Raw genomic sequence first — 27,038 nt, forward strand, 5'->3', positions numbered from 1 at the left:
TCTCTGAGTTTGAGGACAACCTGGTCTACAGAGTGAGTCCCAGGACAGCCAGGGCAACACAGAGAAACCCTGTCTTGAAAAACAAAACAACAAAAAGCAAACGAACTCAAATCCTAGAGCTTAAGTACAATAAGTGACGTGGTAGTAAAGACACCAGAGTTTAAAAGCAGGTGAGGAAAGAGAAGAATAATTCTGTGAACCCAAAACATAATCATTTAAATTAACAAATCTAAAAAAGAAAAGAAAAAGGGAAGATAAAGCCTAAGAAATCTATAGTATTCTGTCAAGCAAGCCAACATAGGAAATGTGGAGCTCTGAGTATTTAAATCTGAAATGGCCAACCAAAGACATGAATCAGCGCCATCTAAGAGGTTCCACACCAACTAGATGAACTGGTGACCCACAGTGCGACAAATTATAATCCAATGGTGTCTTGAGAACAGAAGCAACTCCTCACATAAAGGCCCTCCATAAAAATACCAGCCCATGCTTCACCTGAAGCCTTGAGGGCTAAAGAAGCAGGTCGATATATTCAAAGTTGTAAGAAAACATCAGCATATAGCATAACAGCTCTTCAAAAGTGAGGGAGAGTTGAAGGCATTCCCAGGTCTGTTAGATCTGTCCTGCAAGGAATGTTCAAGGGCATTGGTCCCTTAGGGCTGAAATGGTAAGTAAAGCCACTGAGAAAGGCTCAATATAGCTGGGTAGACAGAGTGCGTGCCCAGTGTGCTTGAAGGCCTGGGTTCAATCGTCAACAACATGTAAACTGGCTGTACTGGTACCTGCTCCGTGAGACCTGACTAAAAAATAAAACAAGCGAGATTAAAAAAAAGAAAGAAAGGTCTCTAGCCAAGTAATGCATGGAGAATTCTAACACCTAGTGTTACTGGAATTTGGATGTATAACTGTCTTGTGCTTTCTACATAATTAAAACAAGTGAATTTTAAAAGATCATTAATCCATTACTAGGCAAACTACAGAAAGATGTAGTATGTGGCATAAATGGCAGAAAACAGAGACATGGACAGGACCAGTTTTATGGGCTCCTGAAGTTAGCAGGCAAAAATGTTAGTGTTACAACTTTAGGATGTCAAGTGTAATCTCCAACGAGGAACCTGCCTGACTCCATTTTGAAGACAGGGGCCATTATGCTGTACTGTTAAAAATAAGTTTCTGAGTTGAGTGGTGGTGGTGCACACCTTTAATCCCAGCACTGTGTAGGTAGAGCCAGGTGGATCTCTTGAGTTCAAGGCTAGCTTGGTCTACAGAGAAACCCTGCATGGAACCCCCGTCCCAAAAACAGAAAAAGAAAAAAATTTAATAATTAATTTTACAAAGTGAAACCCTGTCTCAAAAAAACAAACAAAAGTTTCAATTTACTGTTAAGAGCTGAGTTGCTGTTTTTAAGGCTGTCTCCTGGAGCCTGTCTTGCCCCAACCCATAACCTTGACTCGTTTTTTTGAGAACACCCTGACCCTCTTTGACCCTCCTTAACCCTCCCTAATCACATAGCAACCACATGGTGTTTTCTGAGATCTTCCTGTACTTAGTGCCCCACGTCTCTCTTCTGTAAACCTGTTTTGCAACTACCAGTGAGTTTACTCCTTAAAAGGGGCCTAAGAAATGGACTCAGGGCTGTTCTCTTTAACCCCACTTAGAGGCAGTCACTGGACAGCTCTTGGGTGCGCCCCAATAAAATCAAGCTTGCTTCAAACTTGGCTCAAAATTGTGGTAGTGGTCTTACTCTCACCCTATGGGTGAGCACCCTGACCACAAAGGAAATAGGCATGTAAGGAAATGAGATGGGAATCAATATTCTACCATCAAAAAAGAAAATCAGAGCTGGGCGGTGGCAGCGTACGCCTTTAATCCCAGCGCTCGGGAGGCAGAGGCAGGTGGATCTCTGTGAGTTTGAGGCCAGCCTGGTCTACAGAGCGAGATCCAGGACAGACTCCAACGCTATACAGAGAAAATCTGTCTCAAAAAAACAAAACAAAAAAATCAGTTTTTTAACAAAGATGATTAAAGAAGAAATGAGGGGTTAAAATTAAAGCTAGGAAGCATATAGACAATGGAATAGCAAATAGCAAAAGGTCCCTCCTGGTCAGAAAATACTTTAAATGTAAATAGAGTGCCCCCATGGTGTTGGCCCAGCCTTTAATGTTGTATTTTAAAAGTGGCGGGAATGGGAGCCGGGCGGTGGTAGTGGTGCACGCCTTTAATCCCAGCACTTGGGAGGCAGAGCCAGGCGGATCTCTGTGAGTTCGAGGCCAGCCTGGGCTACCAAGTGAGTTCCAGGAAAAGCGCAAAGCTACACAGAGAAACCCTGTCTCGAAAAACCAAAAAAAAAAAAAAAAAAAAAAAAAAAGTGTCGGGAATGGGCTGGAGAGATGGCGCAGAGGTTAAGAGCACTGACTCTTCTTAGGACTGAATATGAAGGACTCTTCTTCTTAGTTCAATTCCCAGCAACCACATGGTGGCTCACAACCATCTATAATGAGATCTGGTGTCTTCTTCTGGAATGCAGGCATACATGCAGGCAGAACATGTACATATAATAAATAAATTAAAAAAAAAAAGTGGTGAGATGGAGTCATACAACAGGCCCACGTGGGAGGTTTATTGAGGGGAGAGGAGAAAAAGGGACAGAGAAGGGGCAGAGGCTGGTCCTGGGGACTAAAGCTCAGGGAAAGAAAGAGACAGGAGGTGTACAAGATCTGCCTTTTATAAGGAACTGTAGCGAATGTGCACAGCGGTGCTCTTAGTGGCTGCATCTGAGGACATATCCTGTCAGGACCCTAAGGGCAGGCCAGTACAGATGCCTAAATGCTAACATTTAATCCCAGCACTCAGGAGGCAGAGGCAAGTGGATCTATGAGTTTTCAGCCAGCCTGGTCTACAGAGTGAGTTCCAGAACAGCCAAAGCTACCCAGAGAAACCCTGTCTCAAAAAACTAAAACAAAACAAAAAAAGTAATTAGAATAAACTCTCTAATCAAAAGATAGAGGCTGACAAAATGTATTTTTTAAATACATAATTTGTTTTTATTTTATGCTCATTGGCATTTTGCCTGAATGTATGTCTGTGTGAGGATGTCAGAAGCCTTGTGAGCTCCCATTTGGGTCCTGGGAATTGAACCTGGGTCCTCTGGAAGAGCAGCCAGTGCTCTTAACCGCTGAACCATCTTTCCAACCCCCAACAAAATGAATTTTTTAAAAACAATCCAACTATATGTTACATATGAAAGGCTCACCTGAGATCTAGACATAAAGATGCCTTATGCAAACAGCAACCAAGAGGGAGATACCGTAACTACACTACCATTAGATAAAATGACTCTAAGCAACCAAGAGGGAGATACAGTAACTACACTTACCATTAGATAAAATCGACTCTAAGCAACCAAGAGGGAGATACAGTAACTACACTACCATTAGATAAAATCGACTCTAAGTGCCAAAGAAACAGTACAAGGATGTTATATATTAGAAGTTTATTATAAGAAAATATAAAATCATAAACATTTATGTAATAACATATTCTGCCAGACGTAGTGGTACTCGCCTTTAATTCCAGCATTTTGGAGACAGAGGTAGGCAGATCTCTGTGAGTTCAAAGCCATCCTGTCCTACAGAGTGAGTTCCAGGACAGCTAGGGCTACAAAGAGAGACCCTGTCTCGAAAAGCAAAAAAAATTAAATTAAATTAAAAAGAGAGAAAGAGAAAATTACAGAATGAAATTGGACCTTTTCCTAATACTATATATGAAGTTAACTCAAACAGGGCTGAAGATATGAAAATTAGCACTATAAATGTTGTAAGACAATTTTTTTTAAAGAGTTATTTATTTATTTGTTTATTATGTATTGTGTTCTGCCTGCATGTATGCTGTTACTCAAGAAGAGGGCACCAGATCTCATTACAGATGGTTGTGAGCCACCATGTGGTTTCTGGGAATTGAACTCAGGACCTCTGGAAGAGCAACCAGTGTTCTTAACCTCTGATCCATCTTCCAGCTAGTAAGACAACTTTTTTGTTTGTTTGTTTTTTTGTTTTGTTTTTCTTTTTTGGTTTTTCAAGACAGGGTTTCTCTGTGTAGTTTTGGAGCCTGTCCTGGAACTCACTCTGTAGCCCAGGCTGGCCTTGAACTCACAGAGATCCGCCTGGCTCTGCCTCCCAAGTTCTGGGATTAAAGGCGTGTGCCACCACCACCTGGCTTGTTTTGTTTTTCAAGACAGGGTTTCTCTGTATAGCCTTGGCTATCCTGGAACTCACTCTGTAGATCGGGCTTGAACTCACAGAGATCCACCTGCCTCTGCCTCCCAAGTGCTGGAATTAAAGGCGTGCGCCACCACAGCCCAGCTGGTAAGACAATTAAAAAAAAAAAAATCTCCAGCCAACACCAGATGAGTATGAAGACTTCCCTAGCTGTTAGCCTAGGCAGTGGTGGCTGTGGCCGATGGCCATGTTAATGTAGATGGTTCTCAAACTGCTTGGAGGCTGCTGCCTTCCAATAGAGTGTGATCACATGGATGGATGGATGCCATGTAGCTCAGCGGTCCTAGAGTAGGCTACTGTGGCCTATGACAGTTCTTCCTTCCCCACAGAACCCTTGCTGTAGGCTCACCTGGGAGGTAGAGGAACCAGCAAGTTCCCTGGTGAGCTCTTCAAGGGCTTCCACATTTCGACCACAGAGCACCAGCTTAGCCCCCGCAGCATGGAAGACTCTGGCACATTCTAAGGGACAAGAAGAGAACTCTGACAGCTATAATTATCCAGTGCCATTTTTCTTCCAAGCAGATCAGTTTAAAGTCACCCAGCCCTGCACAGTGCCTGCTTCTCACATCCTTACACGTATATGTAGACCGGTGTGGAGCTGGGAGGTAAGGTTAGTGTAGGGTTCCCATCCAGAGGTATGACACACATTTATGAGGCAGAGAAAAGCCAGGAAGGTGGACAGGTCTGTGAGTACAATGCTCAGAACTTTCCATGGTGTTCTCATGTGGTCCTGAGCAACCCTGTGGGCATCAACTTACTTGTTATTGATGAAGCCCAGCGAGGCTAAGCAGAGTCCAAGACCAACAAGCAGAGAACCTGTTCAGTAAACTCAACCCACTTCCACAAGTGGTGTGAGCTCTCGTGTGGCTGTGGTCCCTGGAGGCTGCGGTTCAGCACCAACAATGCTCCCCAGACCACTAATGCAGCTGGCAGACACACATGCACAGTTCTTTGAAAAATCAAAGCAGAAAGGCCAGGGCCTATTGGGGTCCTGACCCTGAAGGGTAGGTGCAGAGGAAATGCTGGAGGCAGGGGACTAAGCCATGGAAGGCGATGCTGGGCCTAAGGCCTTTCTGGGCTAGAGAAGAGATTCAGGCAGCAAAATTAAGTAGGGGGAAATAGGGAATGCCTCTTCCTCCTTGTTTACTCCCCCAAACATGTCCTAGCTAACTCTCAGTACCCTAACATCTGCATTTTTGGACAGAGTGGAGCCCAGTGTTCTGGAGAATGGACTTGAGCTAGGTCTATGCACAACTCTAGCTTTCTTTTGCTTATAGGTTCTATGACATCTGCCTACGTTACAATCTGTTTCTCCCTTTCCCCTCCGTAAGATATAAATAATAATATCTCATCCAGAGGAGACTGAGGTTGAATGAGGTAAAGTAGGTAATTACGTCATAGGTAAAGCATTATGAAGTATTTTTAATACCTGTCTTTAATACTTTAACCTTTCTGTTGTCTGGAGACAAGGCCTCATGTAGCCTAGTCTGGCCTTCAAACTCACCAAGAAGCTGAGGATGACCTTGAACTCTTGATCCTCTTGCTTCTACCACCCAAGTGTTAGGACACAGGCACGCACCACCTTGCCTGGCTAATGCTTTAATGTTTCCAAACTGCCCCTCAAAGTGTCCCACAAACTAAGCAGCTGGCAGGACTGGAAACCTGTCTTACGAGGAGTGCTCGTGCATCTGTCTTCTCAGGACACTGACCCTCACTGACCACAGGTCTCTGAACCCATCTTAGAGGCTCAGGCAGTCCGGAGGTTTCTTAGGCACTATGGCTAAGACGGATGGGACAAGCCTGCCTTGCAGGGCAATTCAACCTCTGAAAGCCATCACCAAAGTGTTGGCAAGGAACAGGGCTATCATTTGCTTATCTGAGAAGGGGCAGGGTCAAAGGTCTACTGTACACTGTGCGTAGAGGGGAACAACCCTTCCCTCACACAAGAGCTGGGTAAGAGGGCAGAAGAAATTCATGTCCTTCACAAAAAAGAGAGGTGCTTTGACAACTGAGCGGCTGCTCATGGGACAGGGCGGTACTTCAGTGCCCTGGGGCTGTTCCTTCAGCCTCCTGCACAGCACTCCCCAGCAGGTCAGGCCAGCAGCCCTCACCTTCTGGAAGGAGGTGCTAAGCAGACTGCACAACAGGGTCCTGTCATTTCTGAAGGACGCCAGCAACTTTGTTCACAGGCCCATCCTGATGGAAGGCTAGCTCCTGAGGCCAGACCTACTCACCTGGCTCACTACAGCATCCCACAGGTCGGAGGCTTGGGCCCTGCAGGTTTCCTCACCCTGTCTTGTCCTGTCCTGACCAAGAGATGGGACATTTTAGGAAGTGATGCATAGGAACGAGAGTGAGGAGTCATACTGGTGTCTAGACAGCTTCTAGAAAATGATCTTCTAGATTTTATGTGAGCTTTGCATCCTAGAGATGCCTAAAAGGGAGGAAATTAAAATCGATGTCGTGACAGAGGTGAGAACAGCCTGGAAGGATTCCACTTTGGCTTCCTAGATAAGCTGATATAGGAGGTAGGAGGGCCAAGGGAAGAGGCCAGCGGTTATCTACAGCTGCAGATAAGTCCCCAGCACTGCTGGCATGCCTGGGCTCTAAAGCAAGACAGCTGTGCATAGCCGTGCTTCAGGCTGGCACCAGTCGGCATCCAGAACATCCAAATCCTTCTGGACATTTAGTCAGTGTTCTACAAGGACAAGGCTCATGTAGCTTAAATGCACAAAACAGAAGACAAACTTTGAGAACCAGTCTACCTGAAAACGCATTCTATAATGCTGACCCTCGCTCGGGGCAGCGGCCATGGTACGCAGGACCATATGGATGTTCCTCCTAGCAGATGCTAGAGGACAGCAGCGTTTCCCCGGCAGCACCAGGAGAATCTCTTAGGTGGCCACCTAAGGCTCTGTCCCACTGTACCTGGATGGACTCCTGCTGCTAAGGCCTTACATGGGCAGAATGTAAGCATACTGCCGGGGGCACAGAAGAGTACACTATGCTCAGGTGCAGTTTCTTCAATCATATTTTCTGTTTCCTTCAGTCTGGTACTGGGAGAGAAAGTGCAGATAACAGACGATGTCCTACACATCCACATGTCCAGCACCCACACTGCACCACTCCAATCTCGCCAGCTGTCACTCTTCAAGGACTTTAAAATTTGTTCTTCTCGAGCTAGGCATGGGAATCTCAGCAGCAGGGAAGCAGAGGCTACAGGACCATCACAAGTTCAAGGTTAACCTGGTCTATATAAGTGGGTTCTTAGCCAGTTAGGGCTTCACAGTAAGACCCTGTCTCAAAAAACATAAAAGTAAAAATAAACTCAAATTGCTCCTCTTCAATGAGATCCAATAAGCAGCTGCTGACTGCCCTATTTATAGTAGCTAAGTGAGGTCAGAGGCCTGACCAATGCATAGGGCCTAACACAGCTGTACTTCCAGCACTCAGGAGGCAGAGGCATGCAGACCTCTGAGTTCAAGGCCAGCCTGGTCTATTAAGTGAATTCCAAGACAGCCAGGGCTACACAGAGAAACCCTGTCTCACGGGGCAGGGGGGAAAAGAGTCTAAAGATCTAAAAGGCAAACCTGGGGTCACCATCAGAGACCTCGCCTACCAGTCATAGCATCGGCATACAAGTGAGCCTAAGGGCCTTCCCTAGCTCCCCTGGTACACTGCAGGCCTGTCTGCCCCTTTGTGTTCCTCTAACACCCACCTTCCACACCTTTCCCACCCTTCTGCTCCCACCTGTGGATGAATCTGGACTATCCCTGGGACTCACACATTCTTCCAGGGCTCCTCGCTTCCCCAGCTGCTCAATCCTTTAGGATTGAGCTCTGGAGCCAGACCTGGGTTTGGCTCCTGGCTCTGCAGCTGCTGCTGCTGCAAGTCCTAGCCATGGCGTCTGGACTCTCAGCTGTGAGGGCACAGTGAGAGCACTGGTAACCCTCCCTCCCTACCACGCCTGTTGGGAACACGCTGCTGAGGCGGGAGTTGCAGCCCAATCCCAGGCCTCCTCCACCTTCCTCCCCGGAATGGCACTGGAGCCACAGGGAGCTGCTACTGGGGAGCAGAGGCTGAGGAAGGAGGGCGGGTGCCCTACATGGCAGGTCTGTCGTAAGCCTCTGCCTAGGCTGTTGGAGTCATTGACAGAGCTCCAGGGAAGGAAAGGGCTGAGCTTCATGGAGCACACTTTCCCCAAGACTCAGAGGTATCACTGAAGGGCAAGGGCACTGAGCGGAAGGCCTGGGTGTGGAAAGCAGGGGCCTCATGGACCTGACCTCTAATCCTGCCAAGTCCCTGATGGGGAAAAGGAGAAATCGTGGAAGCCAGCGCCAAGCCCTAAACCCAGAAAACGGTGCACACACCCATTCACCTAGTTCTCCGTATCTGAAAACCCCTCTCTCAAAAAGCAGCAAGGCTGAGGAAGGCCACTGCTTCCCAGCAGCAGTGGGAAGCACACTGAGGCTCAGGCCTTTCTCGCTGCTCACACACCCTTCTTTCCAATTGGACCATGGACAGCGGGTCCCTTCCACATGTCCTGTGAGGCCCATGAAGCCTGCTGATTCCACTCCTGGCATCACAGACCCATGACTTACCTCTGCCGAGCCCTGAGGTGGCACCTGTAACCACCACCACAGCATTCCTCAGGTAAGCCTTGGAGCGGATCCGCTGTAGCACCCGGAAGAGGCTGAAAATCCCCAGGCAGCCAAAGAGCAGGGGCAGGATGGTCGTCTGGGTGACCAAGTCCATGACCCTCTCCTTCAGCATACTCTTCCTGGAAGAACCAAACAAATTGATCAGGGACAAAGCAGGAGAACCGGGGATTGGTCAAAGCTACGCAGACCCCACTCCAGCCTTTCCATGTAATAACTAGGATGGGAGGAGACTAGGGCTCAGCCCGGCTGAGTTGAGGACTTGGGGAAATTTTTTTCTCACTACAATCTCAGCTCCTTGTACCAGGTAAGTCTGGGTGTGGAACGACCCTGCCTTGTCCAAAATGGCCCAGGAGCTGGTCATTTCCCAGATAATGGCAAGAGGGGTGGATAGGGCCCCTGCTCAGGGAAGGACAGCAGAGCTTAGACCTCTGGGACATGAACCAGAGCTTTGCTAGGCTTATTAACTGGAGCCCACTCTGCACACCCTCTCATGGGCCCCCAAGACCACAACCAGCAGAGTCTCAGCCCCCTTTCAAACGCACAACATGGAAGTGAACAACAGTTACACCGAAGGCCACAAGGGCAGAGTATCGAGAATTACTCAGAGGCTCCAGGAACTCACAGACGCCAGAAGTGGTGTGGCAACAGCAGCGCAGAGCCCTGAAGAACCGGCTCCCACCCAGCTGGGGGGTGGGGTGGGGGCATCCAATCCCACTGACGCTTCCAGCTTAGGCCTTTGTCCTCCCCGCTCAAGCCTGTTAACGGGCATGATGAACTCTCTTTGTGCATGGTTGGGGGCACGTGCATGGGAATGCAGAGCCACCTCAGACCTCAGAAACTCGCTTCACAGCAAACAGATTCTAAGAGAGACCTTGGAAACACTCGTTCTTTCCAAATAAAGAGACTTACTGAGCAGGGTTCAATGAAGTTTAATTTTTGTACCGGCATAGATTAGTTTAATTAAATGAACAGAACATATTTTGTCACACGCACACTAAAAAGTTTGCATCCCACCAGGGCGGCGGCGGCGGCGGCGGCGGCGGCGGCGGCGGCGGCGGCGGCGGCGGCGGCGGCGGCGGCGGCGGCGGCGGCGGCGGCGGCGCACACCTTCAATCCCAGCACTCGGGAGGCAGAGGCAGGTGGATCTCTGTGAGTTCAAGGTCAGCCTGGTCTACAAAGCAAGTTCCAGGACAGGCTCCAAAGCTACACAGAGAAACCCTGTCTCGAAAAAATTTTTAAAAAAAGTTTGCATCCCATGTCTATGTGCGTTTATCCAGACTGCCTTCAATGATGGACTACAACGTGGAGGTGTAAGCCCAATAAACCCTTTCCTCCCCAACTTGCTTTGGTCATGTGTTTCATCACAGTGATAACCCTAAGACACAACCATTTTTCAAATACTTAAATCCCACCAACCTATTCTACACTGCACTGCACATGACCCCCGATGAGCCTCCAGGCTGCTTGGCCCTTCCTGGCCTCTCTGAAATAGCTGGATGAAGACAGCCAAGAATATGGGTAATCTCACTGAAAAGTAGAAGGAATTTGTCTTGGGCAGTCATATTTCCAGACTAGGAAATAAATCTTCTCTATAAAGCAAGGCCAAAACCAAGCCTGGTTCCTTTCAAAGTAGCTCACAAGAGGGCTTTAGTGCATTTATAAAAACACACATGTTACATCCAAATGCATACTTACTTCTAGTTCAGGCTTTGGCTAAATTATGGACCAGGAAGGCAAGAGTGACAGTATAAAAAAGAGTGGGATTCCAGTAGGAGGCAGAAACAGAGGCAGGGGGATCTCTGTGAGTTTGAGGCCAGCCTGGTCTACATAGTGAGACCCTCTCTCAAATAAAAATAGATAGGGTGGAGAGATGGCTCAGCGGTTAAGAGCACTAACTGTTCTTCCAGAGGACCCAGGTTCAATTCCCAGCATCCACATGGCAGCTCACAACTGTCTGAAACTCCAGTTCCTGGGGACCTGACACCCGCACACAGACATACATGTAGGCAAAACACCAATGCACATAAAATAAAAATAAATTAATTAAAATTATAATAAATAAATAAGCCCCCCCCTCCTGGGTGGTGCTGGTGCACACCTTTAATCCCAGCACTCAGGAGGCAGAGGCAGGTGGATCTCTAGGTATTTGAGGCCAGCCTGGTCTACAGAGCTAGTTCCAGGACAGCTAAGGCTATACAAAGAAACCTTGTCTCGAAAAATCAAAAAGAAAAACAAAACAAAATAAAAGCCAAAAGGAGGGCAGGGACAGACTTACTTTGCTTTAAGTTTTCCAGATATCAACTGGTAGGAAAAAGGGATAGTCTTCCCAGGGCTATTGACCGGAGCAGGAAACAGGGAGAGAAGGCTTGCTTCCTCAACAGAAAGCACAGTATGCTCTGTGCTCACAGACCACCCGGGAGGGAGGCTGGGCCGCCTACCATGCTTGTACGTTAGTGAATTCTAGACCTACAGTGAGCGTGCCCGGGTACCCCTTTAAGGTGTTTCTCGGGCCAGGTGGCCAGAGCTACGAGCTCTCTCTTTGGCAATGGCTTCTAGAACAGCAACTTAGATATAAAGCTATGTCACCCTGATGATAGTGCTCTTTTCAATTACTTTGGTCAAAGTTCACCATTTTAAGTCAATGGAATCTGTTCCTAAGGCTCCTTTATTCACTCAAGCTATGTTTTAATCAGGCTCCTTTCATGTTTTAAAAACCAAATCATCAGTAAAAATGGGCAATTGTAATCTAGTCAGAAACTACGCACAGAAATTAAACATGTAAATCTGAAAATCACAAAACAAAGACCTAAGAATGCTCCAGAGCTTACAGAGGAATCAGTCCAGTTCTGTAAGAAGGGAACCATGCAATACCAAGCCACGTTACAAGCAAACTGGGTCAAAGGGCAGACAGGGCTCCAAATGGAAGACAAGAATTTATCTAAAGAAATTTGAAATTTCTATCTATTTTCCGAAAGTCTGAGAGGGGCAGGTATAATGGTGCACACCTGTAATTCTGGCACTCAAGGCAAAAGTGGGAGGATTAGCCACAAATTTAAGTAAGAGACAAGACAGGACCTCAGTCCGAGAAGAGGAAGTGGGGAGCGAGAGACACCCAGACAGCCTGCCCATTCCTCAGCCCCAACTCTGGTGTTAACCATTAGCAATTAGAGCCCACCTGCTCTGCCTCAGCATCTGAAGCCAGACAGCCACTGCTCTCCGGTCCCGGCTCCCAGTCACCTTTGACGTTGAATACACCAAGACTTTGGCCTGAATCCCAAGTCGTCTACTAGGTCAGGGAGTCAGTAGAGAATCTGGCCTCACACCCAGTCTCCTCCCACCTCTGTTTCCTTCTACAGTTCTTTTCTGTTTATAAAATGCACCATGTTGTTGGGTTTTTTCTTCTTTTCTTAGTATTCTTTGTTTTGTTTTGTTTTTTGAGACAGGTTTCTCTGTGTAACAGCCCTGGCTGTCCTGGAATTCCTCGTTTTGTTTTTTGAGACAGGTTTCTCTGTGTAACAGTTCTGGCTGTCCTGGAACTCACTCTGTAGACCAGGCCTGCCTCTGCTTCCCCAGTGCGGGGATTAAAGGCATGCACCACCACCACGCCGGCTTCTTTTCTCAGCATTGTAGTATTTTTCTTTCCTCTCTGTATCCTAGCGTCCTGGCTGCCCTAGAGTCCCTGTGACTGAACCTCCCGAGAAAAGACTGCTCCGTTACTTTCATGCACATCTTAAACTCTCTCTTCTTCGTCTCCTTTTAAACAAAACTCCTCCATCTCCATCCAACCTTTCTCTTTTCATCGACCATTCCTCTCGTGTATATGTCCCTTCCTCTACATGGCAACCTGGTGCTGATCTCACTGTGATTTATTTCTTCTTATTTTTTTCCACTCATAACCACAACTCACACACGAGGACACATAGTACTGGTATTGGTGTCTCTTTTCTCTCCAAAACAATGCTAAAGGAAAGAATGACTGTTCTATAGGCAACTGGCACTCCATTTTCATGATGAGTTTACTGCTAGACTACCACTGAGGAGAGAGCCTGGTGCCTTGCACAAGTATATATATAAAAAAAAAAAAAAAAAAAAAAGCATCAACTCAGCCTCCACAACAGACTTTCCTAAACTCTGCAAATACCCCCAGTAAGGTAGAAAGGCAAGTTGAAATAAAGAACTGCACTTAAGGAGTGGAACTAGCCTGAGAGAGAGAAGTATGCTGCAGGCAATATACCCAGAAAGGTAAAGCTATCTTTGGTGGGTTTTATGAGAATGGATCCCATCGGCTCATAGATTTGAGTACCTGGTCACCGGAAAGTGGCACTATTTGAAAGTATTAGGAGGTGTGGCCTTGTTGGAAGAACTGTGTCACTGGGGGGTGCTGTGGAATAATCTTTTTTTTTTTTTTGGTTTTTCGAGACAGGGTTTCTCTGTGTAGCTTTGCGCCTTTCCTGGAACTCACTTGGTAGCCCAGGCTGGCCTCAAACTCACAGAGATCCGCCTGGCTCTGCCTCCCGAGTGCTGGGATTAAAGGCGTGCGCCACCACCGCCCGGCTTAATCTTTTGTACACTGTGAAGATGTGTCTTTGCCAAGGCACCTTCTGATTGGTTTAATAAGAGATGAATGGCCAATAGGTAGGCAGGAAGAGGTTAGGCGGGACTTCTGGGCAGAGAGAGAAGAAGGGGAGATGTGAATTAGGCACAAGAGAGACACCATAGACATGGAAAAGAAACAGGAGGTGCAAGATAGAAGAGAGGTAAAAAGCCATGAGACAAAACATAGATAAATAAAAAAAATGGGTTAATTTAAGTTGTAAGAGCTAGTGGGACAAGCCTAAGCTATAGGCCAAGTTTTCGTAATTAATAATAAGTCTCTGTGTCATGATTTGGGGGCTGGCAGTCCAAGAAAGCCTGATACAGGGGGGTGGGCTTTGAAGTTTCAAAAAAAAAACCATTCCAAGCCCAGAGTCTCTCTCTTCCTGCTGCCTGCGGATCCAGATGTGTAACTCTCTGCTGCTTTGCCATGATGGCAATGGACTAAACCTCTCCAAGTGTAAGCAAGCCCCGGTTAGATGCTTTCCTTTATAGGAGTTGCCATAGTCATGGTGTCTCTTCACAGCCTTAGAACACTGTCTAAGACACTAAGTCCTTTGACATCACACATAGAGCTATAGGATTTGGAGTTTGCCTTGATGAATTTCCATGCTTTGGCCCAGAATTTCCTCACTATGCTCCCATTCCTCCTTTTTGGAATGGTAACATATATTCTGTGCCATTATATGTTGAAAGTATGTAATTTGCTTTTTGATTTTACAAGGGGTTACAATTAAGAGATTGCCTTTGAGGGGCTGGAGAGATGGCTCAGCTGTTAAGAGCACTCACTGACTGCTCTTCCAGAAGTCCTGAGCTCAATTACCTGCAACCACATGGTGGCTCATAACCATCTATAGTGGGATCTGATGCCCTCTTCTGGCATAAAGGTGTACATGCAGATAGAGCACAGAGAGAGAGAGAGAGAGAGAGAGAGAGAGAGAGAGAGAGAGAGAGAGAGAGAGAGAGAGAGAGAGAGAGAGATTGCCTTGAGTCTCAGAAGAGATTTTAGACTTTTAAACAGTATTAAGACAGTGAAAGTCTATGAGAACTTTTTTTTTTTTTTTTTTTTTTGATTTTCCAAGACAAGGTTTCTCTGTGTTGTTTTGGCACCTGTCCTTGATCTCACTCTGTAGACCAGGCTGGTCTCGAACTCACAGAGATCCGCCTGGCTCTGCCTCCCAAGTGCTAGGATTAAAGGTGTGCTTACCACCACCCAGCTCTATGAGGACTTCTTAAGTTAGACTAAGTGCATTTTATATTATGGCTACAAGCCTATGGGCCAGGGGGTAGAATGTTGTAGTTTGAATGAGAATGACCCCTATAGGTTCATATACTTGAATGCTTGGTCCCCAGTTGGTGGAACTGCTGGGGAAGGATTAGGAGTGGCCTTCTTGGAGGAGATGTGTCACTGGAGGTGGGCGTTCAGGTTTCAAAAGCCAAAGCTATTCTCAGTTAGATCTCTCTGCTTCCTGTGTGTGGTACAGAATGTTAGCTCTCAGCTCCAGCTCCAACACCATGTCTGCCTGCTGCCATGCTTCCCGCCATCATCATGGCGTCACGGACTCATCCTCTGAAACTGCAAGCCCCCAATAAGCTCTTTCTTCTTCTACTAGTTATTCATGGTATCTTAGCGCAGATACAGAAAAGTAACTAAGACACCACCCTAATATACCCAGCAAAACTTTATCATAAATGAAAGGGAAGGAAAAAAACTCTCCATGACAAAAGCAAGCTAAAGGAACTTATGATCACAAGCCAGCCTTACAGAAGATACTGGAAGGAAAACATCAGAAGGAAGAGAAAGACAATTATATCCAAGAGACTACAGAGAAGAAATTACCAAGGCTAAGACAGTCGTTAAACAGAAGAGGACTAAGAAAGCATCAAAAGGCAGCAGGATGACAGGACTCCGCATACACCTTTCAAGAATGACTAAATGTTAGCTGTCAATTAGAAAACATAATCCGTCCTCTTGCTGCCTCTAAGAAACACACCTTGTCAGAGAATAGACAGTATCTTAGGGTGAAAGATGGAGCTCTAGTTGCTTTCCTGTTGCTATAATAAACACCACGACCACATGAAACTGAGGAAAAGAAAGGGTTTATTTCAGCTTACACGTGCAAGTAACAGTCCATCCATCACTGAAGGAATCAGCAGGAAACTCAAGGTAGGACCTGAAGCAGAAACCATGCAGGAAGGCTGCTTACTGAATCCCTCTGAGTCTCTCTTGGATACTTGTTCAGCTAGCTTTCTCATACATCCCAGGCCCACCTGGGGCCACCCACAGTGATGGTGCCACTCACAGTGGGTGTGTGTGTGGGGGGGGGGGTGTCTACATCAATCACCAATCATGACAATGCCCTACAGGCATGCCCTCAGGCCAACCTGACCAAAGCAACTCTTCAATTGAGATCCCCCCTCCCAGATGACTAGGTTGTATCAAGTTGACATCTGACGCCAAGAAGAACAGATGGAAAGAGGTCTTCCAAGCAAATGCAACCCAAATCCAAGCAGGCGTCACTATTTTAGTATCTGACAAAATAGACTAAAAATTATATCTAGTCAGAAGATAGAAAACACAGTTGCTTCATACTGCTCAAGGGAGCAATATGTCAAGAGGAAATTATATTATTATAAACTATATATTATATTATAAATATATAAACTGACTGATTAATCTCAATACACTAACCAGTGACTTCAAAACCTCCACTCTCTCAGCCCAGCACTCAGGAGCCAGAGGCAAGTGGATCTCTGGGTTCGAGGCCAGCCTGGTCTATAAAACAAGTTCCAGGACATCCAGGGCTACACAGAGAAACCCTGTCTCAAACCCTGCCCCCACCCCCACCAAAAAAAAGAAAAAGAAAAAGAAAGCATCTTCAACAAACGGTGCTGGGAAAGCTGTATGTCTACATTTAGACAAATCAAACTCCATCTTTGTCTCTTACCTTGCACAAAGATCAATTCCAAATGGATCAGAGACCTCAGTTTAAAGCTGGGTGTACACTTAAAGATAGAGGCATACACAGGACTTCCTTACTTGGATACTAGGCACTCAGGCAATAAGGTCAACAAGGAGCAAGTGAGACCTAATAAAATGAAAAATCCGCTACTCTACAAAGGAAATTGCTAATTGTGTGAAGAGGCAGCCCACAGAATGGGAGAAAATCTTTGCCATTTATCCATCTGACAGAAGATTAGTGTCTAGAAATCAAAGAGCTTAAAAACTAAACATCAGATCCCCTGGAGTGAGTTACAGGCAGTTGTGACCTCCCAATGAAGGTGCTAAGAGCTGAACTCAGAAGAACAGCCAGTGCTCTTAGGCACTGAGCCCCCTCTCCAGCCCCCCAAAAGCATAACCTTTTTAAAAAGGAATAAAGGCACTTTACTCTTTCCTAGCTCGTGTCTGATTGATAAGCACCTTCCAGCAAGACATCTCCTGTCCCCACGCCAGTGACAGTGCTTAAGATCAAGGGCTGGGGAACACCTTCAGGCCAGCAGGACTTTGCTGGGACAAGCTACAATGTTGTATTTGGGGCTGTCAGTCTAGGGCACCACATCTGAAGGAATGCAGATCGGCACCAGTAACAAAATGGGAAGCAAGGCTAGAGGGTACTTCATGCCAGTCCTGGAAAGAGCAAGTACACTGAGCATCTCTGGTCTCCAGTAGGCACACACCCCCAGCAACCCTGCATACAGGGTTCAAAGAGGGTTCAGTGCCAGCCCCTGCCACTGGGAGGCAGCCATCAAGCAGTGATCACAAGGCAGTGCCATGAGGAGGCCGAGCGCCACGTCGTGGCAGAGCGCCATATGGAGGCTGACCATTTATTACAAAGTCTCAGCTGTTCACCTTTAATCCAGGACAGACTATGCCTACCTACACACTTGGACATGGGCGAAAACTGGGATTTCAATGTTGTTGTGTGGCATTTCCCTCCAAATTACAATACTCCCTCTAAATAAAACATTCCCCGCAGGAAGGAACGGGAGACTCGGGAGCATTAGGAAGAAAACGTCACATACAGGAGAACAGAAACTTGGATGACTCTCAAAGGCCACTGCCCAGCAGTATAAAAACAAACAGTTGCTGGGGTTGAGACTCTGACCAGCCAAACTGTGGAAAGAAAGATGTTCCAAGTGTCCAGCTGCAGGCTCCTCAGAGAGCTCCGGGCTGCAGTTTCAGAAGTCGTCCCCCATGTGAGGGTGAGCCTAAAGAAGCCATGTGTAAAACCACAGGGGTGGGCTGGCAAAGACAGACTGCAGGACTGCTCAGAGTCGCCAACAGCCACTGCTCTGTGACGCGTGAAAGCTAGTTACCTTTAAAATAATGACACAAGCCAGGCAGTGGTGGTGCACACCTTTGATCCCAGAACTCAGGAAACAGATGCAGGAGGATCTCTGTGAATTACAGCCTGCTCTAGAGAGTGAGTTCCAGGACCCAGGACAGCCAAGAGTATAATACAGAGACTCATCTCCAAAAAAACCAAAAACAACAACAACAACAACAAAAAACAAGACAGACATTTTAATTAGGAGTTAGGTCAGAGATCCAGACAGGAATTGAACAGAGACATCAGTTTCAGAAATAGATACGAAACAAAGCAACTCAAGGTATCTGATGGGTATCTGTCCCAGATGGAGCTGCTGCAGTAGACATTCATTCAATACTCATCAAGAACTACTGTGTGCTGCCTGGTGCTGCCAGGTGTCAGAATGAAACAAACTGTCCTTACAGAAATGTCACAGCAGTGGGAGAGATGAACAAAGGTAAACAACATGTATTATTTATACATGTATCACGCTGAGCTGCTAAGGGTAAAAGTAAAGCCAACAGAGGAATAGGAAGTGATATTTGCTTAAAAACCTAAAGTGTCTGTAATTCCAGAGTTCCTGAAACAAAGCTGTGACTACAAAGTTGTCTGATCGACTGTTAGAATGTCAATGATGTGAAGAGGTTGGAACGTTGCAAGTCCAGAGCCCAAATTATCTTGGGCCATCTCTAGACCCTTACTAGTCATTTATCCTCCAACTCTGTATGGGACCAAACATCTTTGTGAACATGAGATAAATGCTTTGGAATGTACAGACTCCTAGCTTCCACCAACCAAAAGGCTACAAATGTTGCAGAAGGCATCTGTGGCTTGGAATTGAGATTTTTCCACTTTTCTATAACCGACTACCAGATGTTTCCACCAATGTGTTGCAAAGGGACTGGAATTATGGCTTCCTTTGTTGTTACTGTAACTCATGCAGCTATTAGCACGTGGGATCGTATTTGGCTCCAGAGTAAACTCTCTCTTCTTCCCACTGTGTTTCCTGCATTGACAGCTGATAGATCAAAATTGGATTCCATACTTTTTCCAGTTCTATTCTGTCCATTCAAAACATGAGGCTCTTCATATTTCTTCTTTCAGTTAACTAAGGATGAGAAACCAGAGTCATATCGAGATTTAACACGATATGAACAACAGAGGAAAGACAGCACCAGGCAGGAAGGAGACACAGGAAGGGAAAGGAATTTCTCAGAAACCTGGTTGCTCCATAATCAGACTGTCAAATAAGGAGGAAAAAAGAAAGGAACTAAGTTAGTCTCCCCTCAGATGAGCACATGACGTGTTATTAGCACAGGCTAATTTTTGTTTCATTGCTCTTACCAAATCCCTAGTCAACCTGTAACTCAGAAAAAACAACTGAGCAAAGATCCTTTCCAGTATAGCAAGTAGTTTTTCAGAGCCTGTTCTCTATAACAAAAACAAATTCCCACCTATCCTATTAATCAATGTACTAGAATAAATGAGCCCAAACAGACTCTAAACGTTGGGAAGGAAAAAAACTAAACAAGCGAGGAGGGGTTACCCAGCTCACGAAATGCAAAACTTCTAAGTCTGAAAGTTTGTGAAACTTTCAAGACTCAACAATGCCTGTCCTGTAAGCTCTGAGCCAACAACGGCTGGGGCCAGAGGTCCAAGAGCAAATGATGGCTGATGGAGGGGAGACTGCTCAGTGGTGTAGCTGGCCTCAGGGTGAATAGAAGCCAATGATGGATCTCCCACTCTGCGATGGGCCTTTATTTTTTTTTTTTTTCAGAGTTCCACACCGTTTATTAATGCGGTTTACATCAGATCTGAACCCTGCAGTTCCCATGCATACTGTGTTTACATCTTTCAGCTGCTTCTGCAGTCTCAAGTCTGTCTGCAGAGTCTATAATTACTGAAAATAGAGTGCAGTGAAATGAGTTAAATATAATTTAGGCACATATATATTGATTATGAAAATAGGTATCTCTCAATACAATACTTCTCTGTCTTGGTAAAAATAATAATGTAGGGCTGGAGAGATGGCTCAGAGGTTAAGAGCACTGGCTGCTCTTCCAGAGGTCCTGAGTTCAATTCCCAGCAACCACATGGTGGCTCACAACCACCTGTAATGAGATCTGGTGCCTTCTTCTGGCCTGCGGTCATACATGCTGTATACATAATAAATAAATAAATCTTTAAAAAAAAAGATGTTGTATATGTATTTAAATACACTATATTTAAAAAAAATAATGCAAAGAAAATAATTCATTTTCAAAGTTGCTTTCCTCTCCCTGTAAAGGAGCACTCTCCTCCCACTGTGCATGTGAGCCCTTTACTGTGAAGGAAAGCTTTGCATATGTAGATAGAATATGCTACAGAATAATGAAGACATGCCACTCTCCTGAAGGAGACAAGGTCACCTGTGATGATTCACTACCTCAAGCTGACCAGTCTGTAGGATTTAGAACCCATTTGGACACAGCTTCTATTCCTGCTCTTAGAAAACACATAAGGACACTGGGACACCCACTAAGAAGACCCTACTGCTGTTGTTGCACAAGAAAACTGGACTAAAATTTCACTTACAAACAAGACAACAGAAAAAAAATTTTAATTAACAGCCACAGTTACCCACTGATTGATAATGCCGCTTACACTAGTCAAATGCTTAATTTTTAGTCATCAATTTTTTTGGTGGCTACAATCAAACCATCAGTTTAGAATTCCTTAGTCCCCACTGTAGGATTTTGGCTGTAATTATCTGATGTTGCTTTCTCATAGGGGACTCTGCAGGATTTATTCATACTTTATAGCTCCAACTGCAGTGGATTTAGATTGAATATCTATTTTAAGCTGGCCCTGTATAAACTACTTGGCACTACATGAACTGTGCTGAGGATACAGCTTGGTGTTTTGGTTCAGAGGTATCTTCCTATGCTTGTGATAACTGAGCACGAGAACTGGACTAGTGAATGGACAGAGCAGCCTAATCTGGTGCAGAATGGAACTCGCCCTAAGCTGAGGCATGCACAGCTGCAGCATGCACAGCTGCAGCAACTGGTGGATCCGTCCTTCTCCTGCAGAATGATTTACAAGGTCTTTCCTTCCATCCTGTCTCAAAATGTGAGGACAGAATATGACTCAAGTTTAGCTACTGTCTTTTTTTTTTCTTAAAAAGTAAACGTTACAGAAATGAATCAGAAAAGAGCCATAGGGAGTCTTTCGATGGGCCTTTCAATGACAAAGCTGCCTTTGCAGAGTTCATGTTCCTGTAAGTAATCCCTCACCCAGTCTCCTGTAATCTCACTGGTTTATCACCCCTGACTTGGGTGGGATCACTCTTCTAGTCTGTCATTGCTCTCTACATGGAATGAATAGGCATTTTTGTATCTCCAGAAAAAGTACCTCCACCAGGGCCTGGCCTCCAGTCTTGGCCTTGTGATCTCCTAACTCAGAGTAACTGGAACTTCAGGAATTCCCAAGTGCCCGGCACTGGGTGTGAGGAGGAATCTGGCCTCCACACTAAGCTGGGGCACAGCTCTGTGATACACACTTTTCACAACTTTCAATATAGTTTCATTTACAGTGACCAACTCAGAGACCATCTTCTTCCCTGAATGGGCACAGGCTTTGCATAGAGGCACGTGTCTAAGAGCCTGCCTCCCTCACTAATGTGCTGCAGCTTAGCTTCTGTGACTTCTGGAACATGGCGATGCCACTGACTTTACTCTGTATTGATGAAGGCCCTGGGTATCTCTCTACAACGGCTGCTATGATGGGTGCTGCAATAAGTTTCCCTCCCCTCTCTTTTAAAACAAGTAGATCCTGATGGCTAATTCAAACTGTATCACTAAGGGATGCCCTTTCCACCTGCTACTTCTCTAAAGTACCCCACCCCAACAGAGTTAAAAGATAGAAAAGCCCTTACAGGCAATTCCACTACATTTGAGGCACAAAGATACTCACCTAGAATCCCTAGGTTACAAACTTCTAGGAGGGCTTGCTGTTCCAAGGGCTTGCTATGGTGTGCTAGGGTACATTATGGAGAGTGGGACCAAGGGCTTCCAGGCTGTGGTGTCTGGGAAGCTCTGAGGAGAGAGCGCCAAGTCCATGAAGTCTGTGGATATCCACAGTGGTGACCCACCCTGTTAACTACTATATTTACATCGCCTGCACCATATGTTGTTCAGACAGGATGTGCTGGACATCGAAGAAAAAGATCACGCTGCCCTGGGACCCAAGTGGTAAGATCCACCATAAGAAGCCTCTGCCTGACCATGAGAGCATCCTGGAACCTAAAGATGAGATCCTGCCGACTCCACCCCACCCCATCTCAGAACAAAAGAGTGGGAAGCCAGGTGGTGCACACAGCACTCGGGAGGCAGAGACAGATGGACCTCTGTGAGTTCGAGGCTAGCCTGGACTACGAAGAGAGTTCCAGGACAGCCAGAGTTACACAGTGAAACCCTGTCTCAAAAAACAAATAAACAAAAGAACCCGGCAATGGTGGCACAGGCCTTTAATCCCAGCGCTCCAGAGGCAGAGCCAGGCAGATCTCTGTGAGTTTGAGGCCAGCCTGGTCTACAGAGCGAGATCCAGGACAGGCACCAAAACTACACAGAGAAATCCTGTCTTGAAAAACAAAAACAAAAAACAAAACAAACAACAAAAAAGAGTGGGAAGCCAGAGTCATCTGCCATGCCCCAGCCAGTGCCTATAGGGTCTTGGAAGCAGCATCTAGAGGTTGGATGTTGTCCTATAAAGGCATTTAATAAAATATTGAACAAAGACAAAAATAACAAAATTAACCACCTGAGAGACAGTGCAAGGTCGTGTTCGTGTGGAAAGGAATATGTATCAACTCTCAAATCACTATATTGAAGGCATATGAACTGAAGAGAATGTTATGTGTACCATGTGTTGAGTACCTACTACGTACTCAACTCAGCCACTAGCTAGCTAACCCTTGAAAGTAAAATCTCATTTACACTTCACTACTGCCATCTTCCTAAAGTTTTAACCGAAGAAACGGTCGCTGAATGTTTAAGACATTTGCCCAAAGTTGCACCCGCTAAGCGGCAGAGCTAGGGCTGAAAGAGTGTCTAATCTAAGAAAGCCATTCCCATGGATGTGCCAGAGTCAGTATCTTGCCCGCCCTTCCGAAAACCCAGATCTACTTTGCTAGTGCTAACCATGCCCGGGCTGGGGTGCCACGGGTCCGGGCGCTCCAGCCCTGGTCACGCATCCACACACGCCGCAGGAGCTGTGCGCACGCGACCTAGCGCGTTCAGGTGCCCTTCGCAGACCCCGACTCGCACACACGCAGACCCACGACCTCCGCGATGAGCACGCCCGGCCAGCATTCCAGCCCGGGCGCCAGAACCCAGCTTCCTTCAAAGTGGGGCGCCGCAAGGAGCCGGAAGCCATCAGGGCCCACGGCCTCCTCGCAGCGTGCTCCGCCTCGCCCGGACTAGGAGTCACTCGAATCGGATGCACCGCACCGCACGCCTCAGCTCTAGACTGGACACTGCCTTCCTCATTCTCCCTCACCAAAGAGGTGCCTACATCCCTAGTCTTTACCTAGTGGATGGAGAGACCATGGTCAATCGGCTTCATCCTCCCGCCTCGGAATTGACGTAATGCAGCAGGCTCGGTCCAATCACAACGCTTGGAGAGCACATGCGCTTTGGAGATGCGGCGCCCGCCCGGCGTATGGTTTCACCTTTGAGGTCTGAGTGAAACCATCCTGCTTAAGTCCTTTCCCTAAAGTCTTCCGGAGGGAAATTCTCAGTAATGGCTTGAGTTCCATTGGCTTTCAGAAAACAATTTACACTGCAAAGCTGGGTGTCATGGCTTATGCCTGTTATCCCAGCACTTTGGAGGTGGAGAGAGGAAGTTCAGGAATTCAAGGTCACCTTCGGGCCAGGCTGCATGAAACTTTCTCAAAAAGCAAAAATAAATACTACAGCTGTATAATAAAGAGCGATGTGATGTTGGTACAAAGATGAAGGGGGGCGGTTAACAGTTTTTTGGGTTTTTTTGTTTTTTAAAGAAAAACCTACACATAAGTAGTCACTTTTCCTTCTAACAGGTAGCCATGGTTAATACAACTAGGAACCTATTATTCTACCAGTAGTGCTAGGTCGGCCAACTGGGGACTAGGGGACTGGGGATGGAACTTTTTTCCTCGTTTTTCTTTTTTTTTTTAAATTAATTAATTTATTTTTCTATTATCAGCTTGATACAGTATAAATTCTTATCTTTTTTTTTTTTTTTTTTTGAGCTGAGGACCGAACCCAGGGCCTTGTGCTTGCTAGGCAAGTGCTCTACCACTGAGCTAAATCCCCAACCCATAAATTCTTATCTTAATAGTGAAATGTTTCATTGAGGCTTGCTCAGTAATTGAGTACAACCAAAACTTATTATAAGCCACAGTCATCCTAGGGTCCCCCCTGCTATGTAGCCTCCCTGGTTCTGTGGGTTGCAGTCTGGTTGTTCTTTGCTTTATATCGAGAATCCACTTATGAGTGAGTACGTACCATGTTTGTCCTTCTGGGTTTGGGTTACCTCACTCAGAATAATTTTTTCTAGTTCCATCCATTTGCCTGCAAATTTCATGCTGTCGTTTTTTTCTGCTGAGTAGTACTCCATTGTGTATATGTACCACATTTTCTTAATCCATTCTTCAGTTGACAGACATCTAGGTTGTTTCCAGGTTCTGGCTATTAGAAATAGTGCTGCTATGAACATAGTTGAGCATGTATGTATCTTTGTGGTATGATTGAACATTCCTTGGGTATATGCCCAAGAGTGGTATGGCTGGGTCTTAAGGTAGTTCGATTCCCAATTTTCTGAGAAACTGCCCTACTGATTTCCACAGTGGTTTCTCTGTGTAGCCCTGGGTTTCTCTGTGTAACCCTGGCAGTCCACTGTCCAGGGAACGAACTCTGTAGACCAAGCTGGCCTGGAACTCAGAGATCCACCTACCTCTGCCTCCCAAGTACTGGGATTAAAGGCATGTGCCACCATCAACCAGCTTGCTTTTTTGTGGAAACTTTCTTTTTAGACAGGCTCTTACTACGTGTGTAGCCCAGGCTGTCCTGATCCTCCTTGAACCTCCTGCCTCAACCTAATTGCAGGGTCACAAGATTCACCCCATTACATGTAGCAAGAACAGTGACTTTGACTCTTTTACCTCATGCAAAAGAATTCTAGACAAATGCTGACCTAAATGTAAAATATACAACTCTTCAAAAACAAACAAAAAAACACAACTCTAATAGCAAACTAACTTGGCCATAGAAAGGAAAAATAGTTCATGGCAGAACACAAATACTAACTCTAAAGGAAAAGGCTGATAAAAATTATCATAGCAGGAGTCTGAAGAGGCAGGCAAATCCCTGTAAGTTTGAGACTAGTATGGTCTACATAGCGCATTTCAGAACAGCCAGGGCTACAGAGACACCCTGTCTCAAGATATAATAATAATAATAATAATAATAATAATAATAATAATAATAACAATAACAATAACAATAATAATAATAATACACAATTGGAAGAAATGGCTTAGCAGTTAAGAGCACAGGCTGCTCTTCTAGAGGACCCGAGTTCAATTCCCAGCCCCTGCATGGTGGCTCATAACTGAACATCTGGAATTTCAGATGATCTGACACCTTCACACAGATATACATGCAGCAAACAAGTACACATGAAATAAAAATAAATTAATTAAAAATAATAATAATACACAATTAAGAGAGTGAAATGCAATAAGATTTGTAACATATATCTAGAAATTAATTTTATTTAGAAAGATCCAAAGCTTCCAAATAAATTTATTTTATTTTCATTGTTGTATATTCATTATAGAAGGGATAAGGTTACATAAAGATATTTTCATACAAGTTCAGAACGTGTTGTGGGTCGAGGCTCTGAATCAACCCAAGCAGGCACAAGAGGTTTTTGCAAAGCAAGAGTTAATACAGGGCAGCACAAAACAAAACAAAACAAAAAACCGATCAATCAGGGCCACAAAACAGACTCAGAAGCTGAACTATGACCCAGAATGCCAGCTAAAGCAAATATTTAACACACACACACACACACACACACACACACACACACACACACACACACACACAAAATCATGAACATCAGTGCCAAGCTACAGTTACAATTTTCCACCAATCAGAATTCAAAGATTAGAGGCTATCCCTATTTGTTCCATCTGACATTGTATGTCACCCGACATACAATGCAAGCTTTTCAGACCAGCTAATCAGACTCAGTGGTTCTTTTTGTTGTTAGGAACAGCCATCATGTTTCTAGAGAACTAACGATGTACAACAGGCTGTTTCTATTGTTTAAGGAGGAGTGGGTCAGTTATTGGAAAGTCCCTGGCTCCCCCAGGGCTTGGGAACTTGAACTTTATTTTCCCCTGCAGGTAAAATGGAGTCTGAAGTCAAAGCGGCAGTACTTATGGCAAGGTGCTTCTCCCTGTCCCCCGCAGATGTACGTAGGTCATATTCCCCTGCCTTCTTTGTCTTCCCTCTCTTCTCTCCCCATCACACTGTGTGTGTCTTTCCACAGTTATCATTCCTCATTAATCAATTATGTTTAAATTAAAATCCTTATAAGTATCCACAAAATCTGGAAATATAGCGGAATATTATTTTGTCCTTGTTTGTTTTATTGCTTTTATTTTGAGAGACAGGATCTTCCAAGTTGCCCAGGCTGGACTCAATGAGCTCAAGCCATCCTCCTGCCTCAGTCTTTTGAGTAGCTGGGAATATATATATTAAATATATAATATTATAACAATATTTATATCACCATGAGCACCTAGAAGAAATTTTATTTTTAAATATATGTAAGCTACATTTTCAAATATGTTCTGTATCTTTCCTTTTAACATAGCCACAGATGTTTATGTGAGAGCATGGCTTCTCTTCACAGTTTTGAAAACTCTATACTCCTGTTTGCTAATTCAGAATGATTCTGAATCATCCTGAAAGACTGATCCCATTTACCAAACCTTAGTGAACCCACATTTCATTCCTGCTTAGAGACTGTTCTAGAAGCAAGACAATAAATTCCAATGTACTTTGCAGCCCATTTGAATTGGATTTATCACATGCAAGTACAAGAACTTGAACTTTCCAGCCAGGATATTACACAAATAGACCCCACTGATTAGGAAAGCATCA

The 27,038-nt window shown here is 45.4% G+C and overlaps 1 protein-coding gene across 2 annotated transcripts in view; it reads right to left on the bottom strand.

Annotated features, from left to right (window-relative positions):
- Dhrs7b (dehydrogenase/reductase 7B) overlaps positions 1-23,536 on the bottom strand; it is a 31,718-nt gene extending 8,182 nt beyond the window's left edge. The window contains exons 1-3 of one of the 2 annotated variants that reach the window (XM_052757277.1): positions 23,410-23,536; positions 8,879-9,057; positions 4,627-4,736 (exon numbers count right to left, since the gene is read on the bottom strand). In XM_052757277.1, the coding sequence (XP_052613237.1) occupies positions 4,627-4,736; positions 8,879-9,057; positions 23,410-23,429 (309 nt within the window). In that variant the 5' untranslated portion in view covers positions 23,430-23,536. Of the gene's footprint in view, positions 1-4,626; positions 4,737-8,878; positions 9,058-23,021; positions 23,181-23,409 lie in introns of those variants that run through there. The other variant, XM_052757276.1, reaches the window with a different exon arrangement.
- Positions 23,537-27,038: the final 3,502 nt, after the last annotated feature.

The sequence above is a fragment of the Peromyscus californicus genome, unplaced genomic scaffold (assembly GCF_007827085.1).
Source record: "Peromyscus californicus insignis strain IS unplaced genomic scaffold, ASM782708v3 Scaffold_3__1_contigs__length_106647218, whole genome shotgun sequence".
NCBI classification, from domain to species: domain Eukaryota; kingdom Metazoa; phylum Chordata; class Mammalia; order Rodentia; family Cricetidae; genus Peromyscus; species Peromyscus californicus.